This window comes from Sinocyclocheilus rhinocerous, unplaced genomic scaffold (assembly GCF_001515625.1).
Source record: "Sinocyclocheilus rhinocerous isolate Xijiao unplaced genomic scaffold, SAMN03320098_v1.1 scaffold638, whole genome shotgun sequence".
In the NCBI taxonomy this organism is placed as follows: Eukaryota; Metazoa; Chordata; class Actinopteri; order Cypriniformes; family Cyprinidae; genus Sinocyclocheilus; species Sinocyclocheilus rhinocerous.
This window is the reverse complement of record NW_015664206.1, coordinates 139,041-155,321: the sequence shown is the minus strand read 5'-3', so window position 1 is coordinate 155,321 and position 16,281 is coordinate 139,041. Positions and strand designations below refer to the sequence as shown.

The 16,281-nt window shown below is 34.6% G+C and overlaps 1 protein-coding gene across 1 annotated transcript in view; it reads left to right on the top strand.

Annotated features, from left to right (window-relative positions):
• The window catches only part of LOC107729959 (sodium channel protein type 2 subunit alpha-like), a 52,885-nt gene that overhangs the window by 5,079 nt on the left and 31,525 nt on the right, over positions 1-16,281 (top strand). The window contains exons 2-8 of the mRNA XM_016540695.1: positions 1,969-2,275; positions 3,624-3,742; positions 7,593-7,682; positions 10,159-10,287; positions 12,191-12,282; positions 12,389-12,631; positions 14,161-14,224. Of these exons, the coding sequence (XP_016396181.1) occupies positions 2,009-2,275; positions 3,624-3,742; positions 7,593-7,682; positions 10,159-10,287; positions 12,191-12,282; positions 12,389-12,631; positions 14,161-14,224 (1,004 nt within the window). The 5' untranslated portion in view covers positions 1,969-2,008. The remainder of the gene's footprint in view (positions 1-1,968; positions 2,276-3,623; positions 3,743-7,592; positions 7,683-10,158; positions 10,288-12,190; positions 12,283-12,388; positions 12,632-14,160; positions 14,225-16,281) is intronic.

The following is a 16,281-nucleotide window of genomic DNA, read 5'->3' as shown; positions in this document are numbered from 1 at the left end:
CAAATTTTTCCTTTTTTGTGAACTATAATATATTGTGAATTACTATATATTGTTTTAAAACAAGAAACAGGCTACACTTCATGTCCCACATTAATGTGTGTCTAAACTGACAGCTGAATAATTCTCTACAGCTGAGAATTGTAAGTCAGATCAAGCCGCCGTAAGCCACTTTGAGGCTGTGGGTTAGATAACGCTTTCTGGTGAAGAACTGAAAACATGTCTACCAGGAGAGGAACAGGAACTTCCTTCTCCACGCGCTAATCTTCAGACACACGTCACTCCAGCTGCTGAGTTCAGCTGCAATAAAAGCACAGGCTGTTAATGAGAGCGGGTCAGTCCTGTTAGTCATTCGGTTTTACTAATATATGTACTGCCTGACACCAATTTATTCAGATATTCCATTCAGGGTGAGAGATGAAGCAGGAAGTTGAGAAGGTCAAGGCTGGATAAGCCTTTATTCATTAGTGGGATGATTCCTTATACAACATGTCACTGTACTGAATGAATCCTGTTCTGGTTAAAAGGAAAGTCACGAATATGCAGTTTTCTTGAACATTATGCAATGAATATTCAAGAAATTACTAGATGGAATTGATAATCGCTTAAGATTTGAGAATCTTAATATACAGTATATACAGTTTACACACAACCTCAAGAATTAGTTTCATGCAACTTTCATGCAATGTCATCATAATCTACATAGATGAATCACACGAAACCTGCCAAGAACATGTCAGTCATATTACTTTCTGCATAAAAATGCATGCATTTTGTGTCATTATTTTCATGACAATTAAGCACATTTTCCTCTTTAAGTTCTCATTATTACAAACACAATATATATTTAATGTATTAATACATCATTATAGTATGTATTATACTGCCAATAATTCTGGGGTCTCAATTCTTCTTCAATTCTTCTCAATAATTTGGGGTCCGTAAGATTTAAAAAAAAATTATTATTACTTTTATTCAGCAGAAATGCATTAAACTGATCGAAAAATTCATTTTTTTTTAACAAAATCAAATATAAAGTTTATTTGAAATTGTAAAAATATTTCACAGTATTACTGTTTTTACTGTATTTTTGATCAAATAAATACAGCCTTGGTGAGCTTATGAGACTTTAAAAAACGACCTCAAATGTTTGAACGTTGGAGTATATTGTGTATTACTGTATTACAATAATAAAAAATAAAATTTTGCATTAAATTAGTTCATAATTAATGAAATCATAAAAAACTAAAATAAAAAAATAGTTATTTAAAAAAACAATCAAAATAAAACACTTAATATTTTAACTTTTAATATTTTCAAAGATATAAATATGACTGTCAAGTGTCTGTATCTGTGTGTCTGAAATGTTGCAGGATCTATTCTCTTTTCTTTTCTTCTTCATTTACGTTCAAAGTTATTGAATCAGCTGTTGTTTTGGTGGTTTTTAGTGGACTTATGAAGCCAGTTCTTCTAGCTTTCACACAGGTGTCCAAGCAGAGGAACCACAGGTTTAGAAAATCACATTAACTTTCAACATGATCCACTAACCACAAACAAGCACAACATTTTTGTTTTTATGTTTTTGCATCTTTCTTTACAATAAATGACACTTGCTTTGACATTTAGCATCTTATGCAATGAGATTCAGACATTTTTAACTATCCAAATACTTTTTGGAGTCACTGTACATGAATAACACTTTTATAAATCACTCACAGACAGTGGTTGTTGTAGTCTGCAGGTTTACACTATGAACTATGAATTCAGATGTTACAGTTCTGGTCCCTGGTAAGTACATCTAGTGAACTTAAAAGTCACTGAGGGAAAACCTCATCGTGCCCTTGAGTACTGCACCTACTGACTCCAGAGGGACTGAACCCGCAGTCACTGTGCTGTAAACAAGCTTTTTTAATAGTTTATAGCTTTAAAGAGTGACTTTCTAACTTTATTTTCCTGTCTGACTCACTCTAGCTTTGAGTAACTTCTAGTACAGGACGATCAGGATGAAAAGATGGCGACCGTGCTCTTACCAGCGGGTCCTGATGGCTTGCGACCGTACACTCGAGAGTCTCTGGCGGCCATCGAGCAGAGGATCAGCGAAGAGCGGACCAAGAACACGAAGGATAACAAGGCAGACCCGGGGAACACGGAGAAACCCAAACCCCGCGCCGACCTGGAGGCCGGGAAGGTGCTGCCTCGTATCTTTGGCGACATCCTTGCAGGACTGGTCGGAGTCCCGCTGGAGGACATCGACCCTTTCTACTTCAAAAATCAGAGGGTGAGTCAGTGGCCTTCAGATGTTTTAGTGCATCTTAAAGGAGGAGTGTGTGCTGTAAATGAGGTCTAATGGATGTGAAGTTCATGCTTTTAGCTGATAATTAGCTGGTCCTTGAATAGACAAATGTATTTATATAAGTGCATGTAATGATTTTGTCTTGTAGCTGTGGAAAAATATTTTCTATTTTTTTCTGAATCGTCTACCTTGAAAGCACCCACCTGGTTCTTCTGTCCAATAGGAAAGAAAAATATCACAGTCTCTTTAATATCCCAGATGTTTCTCCCAGACCACAATGAGACAAACTGGAAAGCAAAAGACAGTTGCCTACTTGTCCTGTAAAACACAACCTAGTAATCTCATGTTTTAGAAGAGATCTCAACGTCTCAAACCGTTCTTAGATTAGCCAAGATAAAGTCTGCATCAAAAGTCGGAGATCTCACCATGAACTCATTTCTCATCAAATTTTTTCAAAAGTTTTCATATTTTTCCATTCTCAAAAAAGGCTGGTTGATTGGATTGAATGGCTCATTTTTAAAATTTTGTTCATTCAATAGTTTTCATCCACAACCCTTTACAGTGCAAAACATATGTTCTTACTGAGTATTTCTGTCTTATTTTCCAGTAAAAATATCCAAAAATTCTTAAATCAAAATACATTTACTGAATATACAAATGACACAAGTCTAGTTTTCTGAGAAATGCATCCAAATTAAGTGAAATTGTGCTTGAAACAAATGTCTGCCAATGGGGTAAGAAAAATAATCTTGTTTACCATTTGAATTAAGTTTATTTTTCTGACCCCATTGGCAGATATTTTACATTTTTAAAATGTTTTTCAAAAAAATATACTCAGCGAAAACTGTTTTCATTTGATCAAAAAATACAGTTAAAACAGTAATATTGTAAAATAATATCATAATTTTAAAACAACTGTTTTCTATTTGAATATATTTTAAAATGTAATTTATTCCTGTGAATCAAAGCTGAATTTTCAGCATCATTACTCCAGTCTTCAATGTCACATGATCCTTCAGAAATCATTCTGATATGCTGATTTGCTGCTCAAGAAACATTTCTGATTATTATCAATGTTGAAAACAGTTGTGCTGCTTCATATTTTTGTGGAAACTGTTAATTTTTTCCAGGATACTCTGATGAATAGAAGTTTCAAAATAACAACAATCATTTAAAAATAAATATCTTTACTGTCACTTTTAATCAATTTCTTAAAAAAAAATCACACTGACCCCAAACCTTTGAACGGTATTATATGTATCTATAACAGCAGATAAGTGACATTTCATCTGTCCAGATTGACTGTTTTCTCTTCTTTTGTCTCTTTTTACAGACCTTTATAGTACTAAACAAGGGAAAAGCCATCTTCCGCTTCAGTGCCACATCTGCGCTCTACATATTCAGTCCGTTTCACTGCATCAGAAGAATCGCCATAAGAATCCTAGTCCATTCATATCCTTCCACTGCCTCTTAGAAGAACATTTCTCTATGTGTTCATGTTTACTTGCTCGGATAATTACAGAGAGATTTGGTCTGTTTACAGCCGTGCTTCTGATTTGTGTGTAATAGCTTGCACAGATATCAGAATTTAAGACCGCAAGCTTCTCTAGAAACACAGCTGCACTGATTTCTTTTTTAATTTGCAAGGCATTTTATAAATCTGGTTTCCAAAAGCATCATTTTAAAAGCCAGGTATATTTTGACCTGGGCCAGTATGTAACCAACATACTGACTACAAAAAGGTACAAAAGCTGTCACTATGGCGGTACCTTTTCAAAAGGTACACCTTTTTACCCCTAAAGGGTGCAAATAAGTACCTTAAAGGTACATAACAAGTACCTAAAGTGTACATATTTGTACCTAAATGGTGTGTATTTGTACCTTTTGAAAAGGTATCGCCCCAGTGACAGCTTTTGTACCTTTTTTTTCTGAGAGTGCACCAAATGCAAGGAACTAGCAACCATCCACAACATCGTATCATTATTGTGACTTTTGCATGGGCAAACACCACTTATATTATCAGAAAATGTAGCAAAAAGTGGTTTGGGTTTTCCCTCTGAAACTAATCATTATTATCAAAAGGCATCAAAATCCAAAAATCTGGCCCAACAGCAAAATGATATCCAGCTGCTCACACTTTGAGGTGAATCTAAAATACTTACTATCAGAATTCTATTGGATTTGATCTCATTTTTGAAACAGCTCTATAATGTTCTTCTCTGGCATCGCCAACCAAATCCGCTGAGATTCCTCCTCTAAGTCCCCAAATGAAATAAGATCATGTGACAGCTGCACGTTACAGCGTGTCACATACACAGATGTTTTGAGTGTCTGCGGTCATAATGCACGCAGGTGTCTGGTCCTGTGGCAGCCGGTTCTGTGTTGAAACAATTAAAACCGATTTAGCAGAGAGAGGGACAGATATTTATTATAGACTGTATCAAAGTGTCACTCCATGTTACTGTCTTATTGCTTTACTAGAACACACTATTTTTATACTCCTTTAAACTCCGATGACATTTCAAAGTACGTTTTTTCGTAGTTTTTCCAAAATTAAACTCACCCATCATATATTAATTATTGACAAAATAATAATAAATAAAAAAGTTAACATTTTACTTGAAGCCTTTATACACAGTATAATGCATTATAAAATGTATTATTTTAATGCATTAATTATGCCCCTTATAATGCATGAAATGCAACTTGTTTTTTTTGTTTTTTTACAGTGCAACTTTATAACTTTAGAAATTATAATGCATTAAAACAAACAGTGGACAAACAACCAATTTCCAACATAACACGCAATCTCCAGACATTATAATAATGCATTTTAACACTGGTTACAATTATTTATGTCACAAAAAGTAAAATTTTTTTTCATGTGCTTTAAAGTCTTGCCGGTTAAACTTTTCATTCACGTGCTGTTCTGACATGCGCTTTTTCTGAGCGCGTACACTTGAAGCGCTCACACGCTAAAAAGCCTGTCAAACAGCACCTGGTTCCTGGACTAAGTTATCGGCATTTTAACACTGGTTACAATTATTTATGTCACAAAAAGTAAAAATTTTTTTCATGTGCTGTAAAGTCTTGCCGGTTAAACTTTTCATTCACGTGCTGTTCTGACATGCGCTTTTTCTGAGCGTACACTTGAAGCGCTCACACGCTAAAAAGCCTGTCAAACAGCGCCTGGTTCCTGGACTAAGTTATCGTTCGCGTCTGATTGCGTTAATACTGTCAAAAACACACAAGGTTTACATATAAACACAGTTGGTTATGTCTAAAGTGAAAGTAAACAGTTGAGAGTAAAACGGAAGTGTACCTGTATATTAGAGGCATGCAGCTCTTAAAGCGACAGCAGACTAATAGTACTAAACATGCTGCCGCTTGTCATTAAAGGGATAGTTCACCCCAAAATTAAAATTCTGTCATTATTTACTCAACCTCATGTTGTCTCAAACCTGTATTAATTTCTTCCTTGTGCTGAACACAATAGAAGTTATTTTGAAGAATGTGGGTAACCAAACAGTTGCTGGTCCCCATTGACTTGGGAGGGAAAAAGTAGTAGGAAAAAATGCTATGGAAGTCAATGGGGACCAGCAGCTGTTTGGTTACCCACATTCTTCAAAATAACTTTTACGTTCAACAAAAGAAAGAAACTAATTCAGGTTTAAAACAAAGTGAGTAAATGAAGACAGAAGTTCAATTTTTGGGTGAAAAAAATCACTCACTGCTCTTGACTGAAGAACTTTGATACAGTTGCTTTAATAAGAATAAATGTATAATTTATACATTGAAGTGTATATAGTGTTTTATTTTTTTATATTTGTTTATTCAATTTCTTGAATGCTACTGCTAAATACACCAACTGTACCTGAAAAATAAAGCACTGTTTGTTTTATTTGCATGTGTATTTGCAATGTGAATCTTTGTTCTTATTTTTTAATAACAAAGATAAAATAATGGCAAAGATTTTTAATCTTCGCCCACTTTGGCCTAAATGTCTGCCATTCTTTTTTATTTTATATTTTGTTACGTTGTCAGGCTTTGTTTTTAAAATAGGGAAATTAGTTTGGCTGTACTGCTCAGACAACTTGCAAAATAGTAAAACCAACATGACAAAGAATCGTGATAAAATTGTGATTTTCCTGAAAAAAATCGTGAAAAGATATTTTTGCCACATCGCCCACCCCTACTTTGTTTTATGTACAACTTAGAAAAATATTTTTTTACAATGTATATTTTCATGCTCTAAGCAATTTACAAACAAAAACTTTTCAAAAGCACAAATAACACGATGAGGTTGTCTTCTAAGTTACTGTTAATAGGAGCATTCATACTAAATTTTCCAGACATTAGCAAGACTTAGAGCATTTTCCACCACTATTGTAGAATGATCTACTTCTAGTTGAAACACTATAGTGTGCCGCAGCGTCTCCTCTGACTGGATGTTTATTATAAGCAGTTCAGATAGAGCCAGTGATATCTTGTGTTATCCCCAAATGCCACAGGCTCTGAAAATCCCCACACTGAGTCCATGTTCAGGCTCTATTAAAACCTCACATACAGAATACAGAAAACCGAGAAAAGGAACAGATGCTTGCCTATCACTGGGGTAAAATCCTTCCATATGTTCAGAAAGGATAAAGAGAAATGACATCATGAATATTGCAGGATAGCAGCTTCTGCAAAAGGTTGTTTAGACATGATGTAGAACTTAGATTACCAAAGTCCTCATTTACTGTGTAGTTCGATCGTAACTGTAACTTACTTCGGTGAGGGTCATCCGTAACTCTTGTCACAGGCACAGTCATTCTGAAATACAATAAATGGTGTCAGACATTTCCAGTTTTCCAATTCATGCTTAAAAACAAAGACATTTCAACTCTGAGGTTAATAGTGGTAAGTTACTTCTGCAGGGTTGGGCAAAATGAATTGCAAAGAAATTCAATCACACAACACAGAAATGTAATTTAAAATGTTTAAACAAAACATAATGTATATAATACTATACTATATTATAATATAATATATACCAGGTCTATAACACATTTGAGTAATTCATACTGAAAAATGCTGTAAAGTATGTACTGAAAAGATGTATTAAAACATAACAGTTACACAACATAGATGTTTAAAAATCCATTCCATTTTAATTCTGCTTCCTTCAATTCAAGTTCCAGTTACTATTCTGCATGCTGTTTGCCATCTTAATTTAATTTCAGTAATTTAACTGTAATTTTTAAGGCATTCTCGATTCAACTCAACCCTGAACTGCTGCTCATTTCCTTAACATGTTCACTTTGTTTAGCTTGTTCATCATGTGCACAATTTTGACAAACTGCTCCTTCATGGCTATGTCGGATCCTCCGCTGTGGACCAAATACCTAGAGTGAGCTATACCTTTATTCTGTTTTTAAATGTTTAAAAATATATTTCAAACTACTGTGAACATGATTTTACTACTACCATCACAACGGCATCATTTTGGTGATCTTTATATTTGTTCAGCTGCATATTTATTTGAATTTGTTTTGACCGCTAACCTGTTTGTACTGCAAAAATAAATGAATAAATATCCAAATTAAACTGTTTTGAAACAGTTCACAGTAAGCAGGTGAATTGGTAATAGGTGAGGAGATCATGTTTGGGTATAAAAAGAGCATCTCAGTCTTTGCAAGCAAAGCTCATCACTTTGTGCCAAATTTTATGAGAGAAGTGTCAAATAAATCAAAACTTCAGGGAATCCAGAGAAATCTCAATGTGTGTAGGACAAGGCAGGAAACCTCAGGTGAATGTGCATGACCTTTGAGCCCTCAGATGGCATTGCATAAGAAACCGTAATGCTGCTGTGTTAAATATAGCCTCATGTGCTCAGGAGTACTTCAGAAAACCTCTGTCACTTAACACAGTCTGCTGCTGCATCAAGAAGTGCAACTCGAATCTCTGATACTCTAGGAGAAATCTATACATCAATTCTATGCAGTGATGTCGCGGGGTTCTCTGGGCCCGAGCTCATCTTAGATAGTCAAAAAGACAGTGGAAATGTGTGCTGTGGTCAGTTGAGTCCATATTTTAACTTGTTTCTGGGAAAAATGGACGTCGAGTTCTCAGTCCCAAAGACCATCGGGACCATCCAGACTTTCACCAGCGACAGATGCAAAAGCAAACGTTTGTCATGGTATATGGGTGCATCAGTGCAAACAGCATAGGTGACTGGAATATGTGCGAAGGTACCATTGACATGGAGGCATATATTGGAATTGTAAGGAGGCATATATTGCCATCGAGATGACATCTTTCATGGGATGTCCATGGTTATAAGATCAAGACCAGGTCTCATTCTGCATGTGCTACAACAGCGTAGTTTCGTAGACACAGAGTGAATGTGCTAGACTGGCGTGCCTGCAGTCCAGATCTGTCTCCCATTGAAAATGTATGACCAGTCATGAAAAGGAAAATCAGACAACGACTATCACAGACTGCTGAGCATCTGAAGTCTTGTATCAAGCGAGATTGGACAAAAATATTGCTTGCAAAACTTAAACAATAAGTATCCTAAACTCCCCAAAAATTAAACATTGTAACTAAAGGGAAAGTTGATGTGACACAGTGTTAAACGTGCCTCTGTCCCATCTTTTTTGGAGTGTGTTGCAGCCATCAAAATCAAATTTTGTTTATATTTACAAAATAAAATTAAGTTGGCCAGTGAAAACATTGGGAACATTTTCTTTGTACTTTAGTCAGTTAAATAAAGTCGAAAAAGAATGAACAAATAACATATTCTTGATTTTATGGCATTTCCCAAATGTCCCAACTGTTCTGGAATTGGGGTTGTATAAAAAAAATATAATCATCATTTTGGTGATCTCTAGATGATGTCTGTACATATTCTTATTTGTTCACCATTTTAAACTCTAAAAAAGTATTTAAAGAATTTGCACTCATTCTTTGTTAGTTTTAAATAAAACTCATCAGTCATACCTTAATTATTGAAAAATAATAATGAAATTAATACTAAAAATAAAATACTTTACTAATTAATTAATATATTGGCATTTCAAATATTTAATTAATTATAATTTTGGTGATCTCTAAGAGATCTGTATATTGATATTTGTTCACTGTTTTAACTCTAAAAACAGTTTCATATTTAATTTCAAGAATTTGCATGCATTTTAACGTCAACCTGTTCACAACCCATTTTACTTCCAAAATGATGCATTTTTGAGTGAAATAGATATTTAGTAGGAAATAAGTGTGCATTAATTTGATTTCATGTTGAATTTAATGCACAAGAATATAACATTAGCATTTATAAGTGCTTCAGAATGTGTACTGAAATGCTAAAAAGAGTTTTTGTCTTAATTTAATGCTTTGCTAAGGTCCTGATAACCGCATTGGTAAGAATCATGTCTCCAGCATTCTGCCTGCAGCATCAGGAATGCCACATTCCCATGATGTCACTTCCTGTTATGTTCTGAAGAGCTATAACATTACAGCGCATTGACACAGGAGCGTGACAGTGTTCAATTTAAGCTAACGCTGCATAGCGCAGGTTTCCAGTGTCTAAGCCGTAACCTAGATTGTAACAGATGACCATAGAGTTTCCATATTTACTGATTATACCTCTAGATGCCCTAACGATGACCCAGCTGCAATAAAACATCATATGCATGCATGAGATCGATTTCTAAGAGATTGAATCTGAGCATGCAGCATGTTAACGATTCACCACTTGCATCAAAATAATCAATGAACTAATTTTATGCATGTTTCATTATGTTTATTTACAAGAAGTCCACTTAGTAGTGGCTAGTAACATAACTCAAATGTAAATAGTGGATGTTTCTTTTATATTCCCGCAGGTATACATTCACTGGCATTTACACATTTGAGTCTGTAATAAAGATCTTGGCCAGAGGGTTTTGCGTAGAGCCCTTCACCTTCCTCCGAGACCCATGGAACTGGCTGGATTTCAGTGTCATCGTCATGGCGTGAGTTTGATATTTGGTTTTATTAACCCTATAAAGCCTACTGTATCATATTTGATATGTAAATTTCTAAAACCTTGAAATGATCATACACAATGTCGTATACAATCTACTACATGCCTTCTGTCCTCTGATCGATTGTTTATGCTTTTTTAGCAAGTAAAAGGCCTTTTAGTATCATTCCAAAAAATGTCCACCTTCAGCTTATGCTTCACGTGTCTTTATGTTGAGAAATCTTTATCATTGCATTATATGTTTTGATCATAAAACTAAGCATTTAAATATCTTATTAAGACATATTATTGGGAGCTATAGAGAGACAACTGCATGAATAAAATGCAATGTTTATGCATTTTATGTAAGTTTTACTCACCCTCATATCAGTCCAAAACTGTATGACTTTCTTTCTTCCCTGGAACATAAAAGTAGAAATTTAGCTTATTGTTCATGCTGCACTTTTAAATCTAACAAAAGTGGACAGTGACTTATACTATCATGCTTCATAAATGACAAAACAACACCAGAAATGATGATGATAGTAGTTCATATGACTTAATTGTCACATTTCAAGTCATATGATTTCTTTGTGTGAACAACAGAAATTTAAGTTGTTATTCACTGAAACGTTTGATCTCAATGGATCTTGTGCATATTCAAATTTGCTATGTGTAAATATAATTTAACGGAAATATGAACTAGGGCTTAGAAACAAAAACGAGCTGTTCTTTAAGTAAATATCAGCAGATCACATTCCCATGAGATATGGTCATTTATGGAGCTGTCCATGGTGCTGAACACCAACCCAAGGAGACCCGAGACTGGAGTTGAGTGTGAATAGAAAAAGAGAGGAATCAAGGAAGATGTAAATCAAGGGATGCGGGTATCCAGATCCGGATTTGTCAGGTGACCTAAATATCCAGCATTACAGCTCCACCAATCAGAGGAGTGGATTAACTGAAAGAGAGAGACAGAGAGACAGACTACTGCTGGATACTGTGGGGAGATGGAGGTGGCGTATAAAGTTTTTAAAAGAATGTTCTGGTTTCAGTACAATTTAAGCTGTATGTACAGCATATGTGAAATGTGATTAACACAGGAAATAATTTGAACAAAAAGCACTTATGGGGTCTATGGGGTAAAGCAGTGAGGTGAAACAATAAATTACACAGTTTCAAAAATATAGCCACAACACTAAAACATTACATGTTAACATGAAACTAGTGTGTTAAATCGCTTACTTACCTTGTCTGTGTAAAGTTATATCACGTCATGACTAAAGAAGGTATTTACATTAATTTACACATGATATGCATAAGGATATCAGAAAGGGAATGTTTTTCCACACACAGGAACAAGGTGGTTAACACAAAACTAGACCGGTGTTATTTTAGTTTTATTAATATACTATATTATGTATTATAATATATACTATATATTAATAATATATAACATATTATAGTTTTCATTCATATTTTGAAATAGATATTTTTTTAAATATATTTTTATATTTTGAGTTTTAATTTTAATTTTGGCTTTATTTATTAGTAATTTTGTTATGTGCATATGTATCAGTTTTTGTTCTTTTAAATATTTCTATTTATTTTTTTAATTTCAGTTTTTCAACTCAAACTTATTTCAGTTAGGTGCTCAGACAACATTTGCATATTGTTCAATTAATAAAATTAAAAAAAAAGTTTTAGGCCTAGACATGTAGTCCTATAGGTAAAAAGGCAACTGGTAAATGCTATAACTCAATTAGCACACATTTTATAAGAATTAATCTCTAATATATTAATATGCACTTTAAGAAATACAGAAGCGGCACATTTTTGCATTTACACCCTTTGACCCTTATTTTAAAGAGCTGAGCTCTTTTGGAGAATGACTGATGTCTTTTTCTTTCCAGGTATGTGACAGAGTTTGTGGACCTCGGCAACGTATCAGCATTACGGACGTTCAGAGTTCTGCGTGCTCTAAAAACTATATCAGTGATCCCAGGTGAGGGACACGTTCAGCCCCACTATCTGCTTAACTTTCATACAGGCACTAGAAAGCCAATTAATTTATTTATTTGAATGTAACAATTGTTTTTTTATTTCTTCAGGTTTAAAGACCATTGTCAGTGCTCTCATCCAATCGGTTAAAAAGCTTGCGGACGTGATGATCCTCACTGTTTTCTGTCTCAGTGTCTTCGCTCTGATTGGACTACAGCTCTTTATGGGAATCCTACGACAGAAGTGTGTTCGTAGCCCCGCCCACTGCATGAACTCCACCTACCCCGGCAACGGGAGCTTCGTTTGTAACAATAAGACCTGGCTGTCCATCAAGGACTTCTTAACTAATGAAGGTTCAGCCGATTTTTATTGGATATAATGCTTCATATGCATGGCAAACGTTAACTCTACTGTAAACGTTGATGTCACATGGTAGGGGTGTAATGGTTCATTTGTTTTCTCAATGCAATTAAAAATCCATTCTTACCTAAACCGCATCGCTGCTCATTTGCATTAAGTTGAGCTTAAATTTGTCTAATCACTAACAGTTGCAGTGGCACATGTCGGTGTTATTTTTGTATCATTCATATACTATTATAGTATTTGTTAATATTTTGAATGATATTTTATTTCTATATTTTGTTTAACCTTAATTTTAGTTAATTTTGTTGTGCATTTTTGTTATTTTTTATAATGTCTATATAGTATTTATTAATTTTAGTTTATTTAGTTTTAATTATTGTAGTACTTCAATTCAAACTAAGCGAAAATTTGAATTTTCATTGCCTTGTGTTGGCAACTAGATGAAACGACACAAGTTTAAGTTGTTTTATTTAATTTCAGTTAATGTCTATTTTATTTTAAGTAACATATTTTGTATATGTTTTTAGTTTTAGCTAATGATAATAACTCTGGCTCGTGCTGCTGGAAATCAACAGATTAAATGTGAACCGTCTATATGTGACACATTATGGAACATCTTAAGAACCCTATCAATACAATTTAAAAAGCTAAAATGCTCACTAAATCAAATCAGTGTGCTGAATTGCGTACTGAATCAAATTAAACCATTCTGAATTGACAAAACAAATCACTTTTGCACTGAACTGAAAACCAATGAATCGTGAATCACATTGATTTGCTGTCACACCCCTGCATTATAATGTTGAACAAGGTTCAGTGATCGGCGCTGAAAACAAATCAATGAAACTCACCAAGATAACGTTTGTCAGTCAGTATTAGATCAACATTACAGAGGTCAGCGTGGTTCTGCTAAGCTTAGTGGCTTCACTAGAGACGTTTAAAATACTAATGTACACTGTACAAACTGAACAGACATTCAAAGCACTGTTATTTTAGTATACTAAAGTTTTTGTTAATATTTTGAATTACATTTTATCTTCATATCTTCTGTTTTCATTTTAATTTTAGTTCAAGTTTTAACAATTTTGTTGTGTTTTTGTCATTTTTATTAGTTTTTTTTAACATGTCTTTAAAGTTTTATTAAGTTTTAGTTTTTAGTTATTTTAGTACTTTAGTTTAAACTAAATGAAAATGAGAAATTTTGCATTGGCAACTAGTAGAAATTAAATAAGTTAATAATAATAATAACAATAATACTTATAATACTTATTAATTAATTATAAATACAAATTATAATTATTAATAAAATAATTATATTTAAATAATGATAATAATAATAACATTGTTATATTTTATTTTATTTTAGTTAATGTTTATTTCAAATAACGAAAATGTTTTTTTTTTTTCTGGTTTCAGTTTTAGTTAACAATAACAACCCTGATTCGAAGTGTCATTGATTCAAAGGTCTCTGACGTGTCTTGCAAAACTCACTGAATTTTATTTGCTCTTGTTTCCTTAGACAATTTCTACAAAATTGAAGGATCCAAGGATGCCTTAATATGCGGATACAGCAGCGATGCTGGGTAAGTAATCTCACTTATTACATTGAGCACATCCAACATGGCTTTAGAGTGTGAATTTGTGAATATAACATTTCTAATTCATCATTTCTGTACTTGTGACCATGCAGATCTATCTGCAGACAATGCTTGCTTCAGCTCGGCCTTATGTAGATAATCACTCACTGAGCTCATCCAGCCCATTGTCATTAATATGAAATGAAACACAGCCATAGTGCAGCTATAATTTCCATAAATGCTAAAAGGGATTATGGTTTATCTGAGAACACACAGCGTCGTCTCTGCATGTGAGGACACAGAGCGGTCAGCATGGTGACATGTGGCATATAATCGGAGGTCTGTGATAGTTAACCACAGTCTCTCACGATATGACTAAATGAGCAGCTGTCATTAGGAGAGCATGCTTTAAAGCCCTATTATAATGAAAACAAAAAATCGAATTGTCACTATCACCGGTCCACTAGCGGGCATTCCACCCCAGACTGTTTCTGCCTCAGGAACTACATGTCCCATAATCCTTTGCCCAGTCTCGTCAGCACTCATTGTTTGCACCTGTGTCTCATTAGCATTAGCTCACCCAATAAAAGCCCGGTTCTCTCTGTTATTCTTTGCTAAGTCTTGTATGCAAAACACACCACAAATGACTAAAACCTTAAAGGGGTCATATGATGCGATTTCAATTTTTCCTTTCTCTTTGGAGTGTTACAAGCTCTTGGTGCATAAAGAAGATCTGTAAAGTTGCAAAGACTAAAGTTTCAAATCCAAAGAGATATTCTTTATAAAAGTTAAGAGTCAACCACGCCTACCTAAAATGGCTTGTTCTAACACGCCCCCACATGTCTACGTCGCGATGTGGGAAGATTTGCATAACGCCGCCCAAATGTTCACGCAAAGAAAGAAGGCGTAACTTTGATTCTCGCTGTAGTATTGTTGCTGTCGCCGCCATGTCGTGAAGGTGCTGACAAAATAATGTTCTTTTTAGCAGCATCATATGACCCCTTTAACTACAAATGAAAATATATATTTTTTATAAAAATAAATGTAATTGAAAATATTGAATTCCTCAATCAAAAAGAATAATAGTGTATCAGTGATACTAAAATAACACTGCCCTGATGATCAAATAAATCACAGCATTTACACTCATCAGAGTGAATTAACCTATTGTCTCTGCATTATACATTGCAAGAAAAAGTATACAAACATCAAAAAATTGCATCTGTTACAGAGGACGCTCCCGTACCGCCTCCTCCGCACCACCAGAGGGAACTGTCCCCTGAATATTAGCGATCTCCCATCTCGCCTGGTTCACGATTCTGCCGCTGCCTTGTCTCTACTGTTCTGCCTTGCCGGTATTTGACCCTGTATTGTCTGACGATTCCTAATAAACTGCAAATGGATCCAACCCCTTCTGATGTGTCACAACAGCATCATTGCTTTTAAGAAACCCTAATAAAATAAAATAAAAAAAGGAGATATTTTAGGATCTGTTGCTAGAAGGTTTACCCAAAATGCACTATTAATCTAAACCCACTGTGTTAGTCCTCTCATACAGAGCTCAAACCAATCCTCATGTGTCATCTTAAAAGGGTCACCAGTCCAGTGCAGTCTAGTAACCACTAACCTCTAAGCTAATAAACCTGTAGTGGTTCTCCTATGGGAAAGAGGCAAGAGATTATGATGAACTCTCCTAAACATCTCAGAGTGCATTGATGCATTGAGGATTACTATTGTGTGCAAGACATGACATGAACCATTCCTCAAATCATGTTTCTTGTTGAGGAGAGGTGTGCTGTGTGATCAGACTTATGATTTCTACCTGATGCATGGAAAATAAAAAAACAGGTGAAAATATACAGACTTACATTAAAGGAGAGGCCCAAGCCATATATAGAGACCTGAATATCATAGAGACTCGAGACTTCTGATCTGAGGGTCGTTAGTAACCAACCCAACCAATTTCTCAGAAAACAAGACTTCAGTTTGCATCTCAAGTAAATGTATCTTGATTTAAGGATGTTTAGATATTTGTATTGGAACACAAAACAAAACTAGGAAGA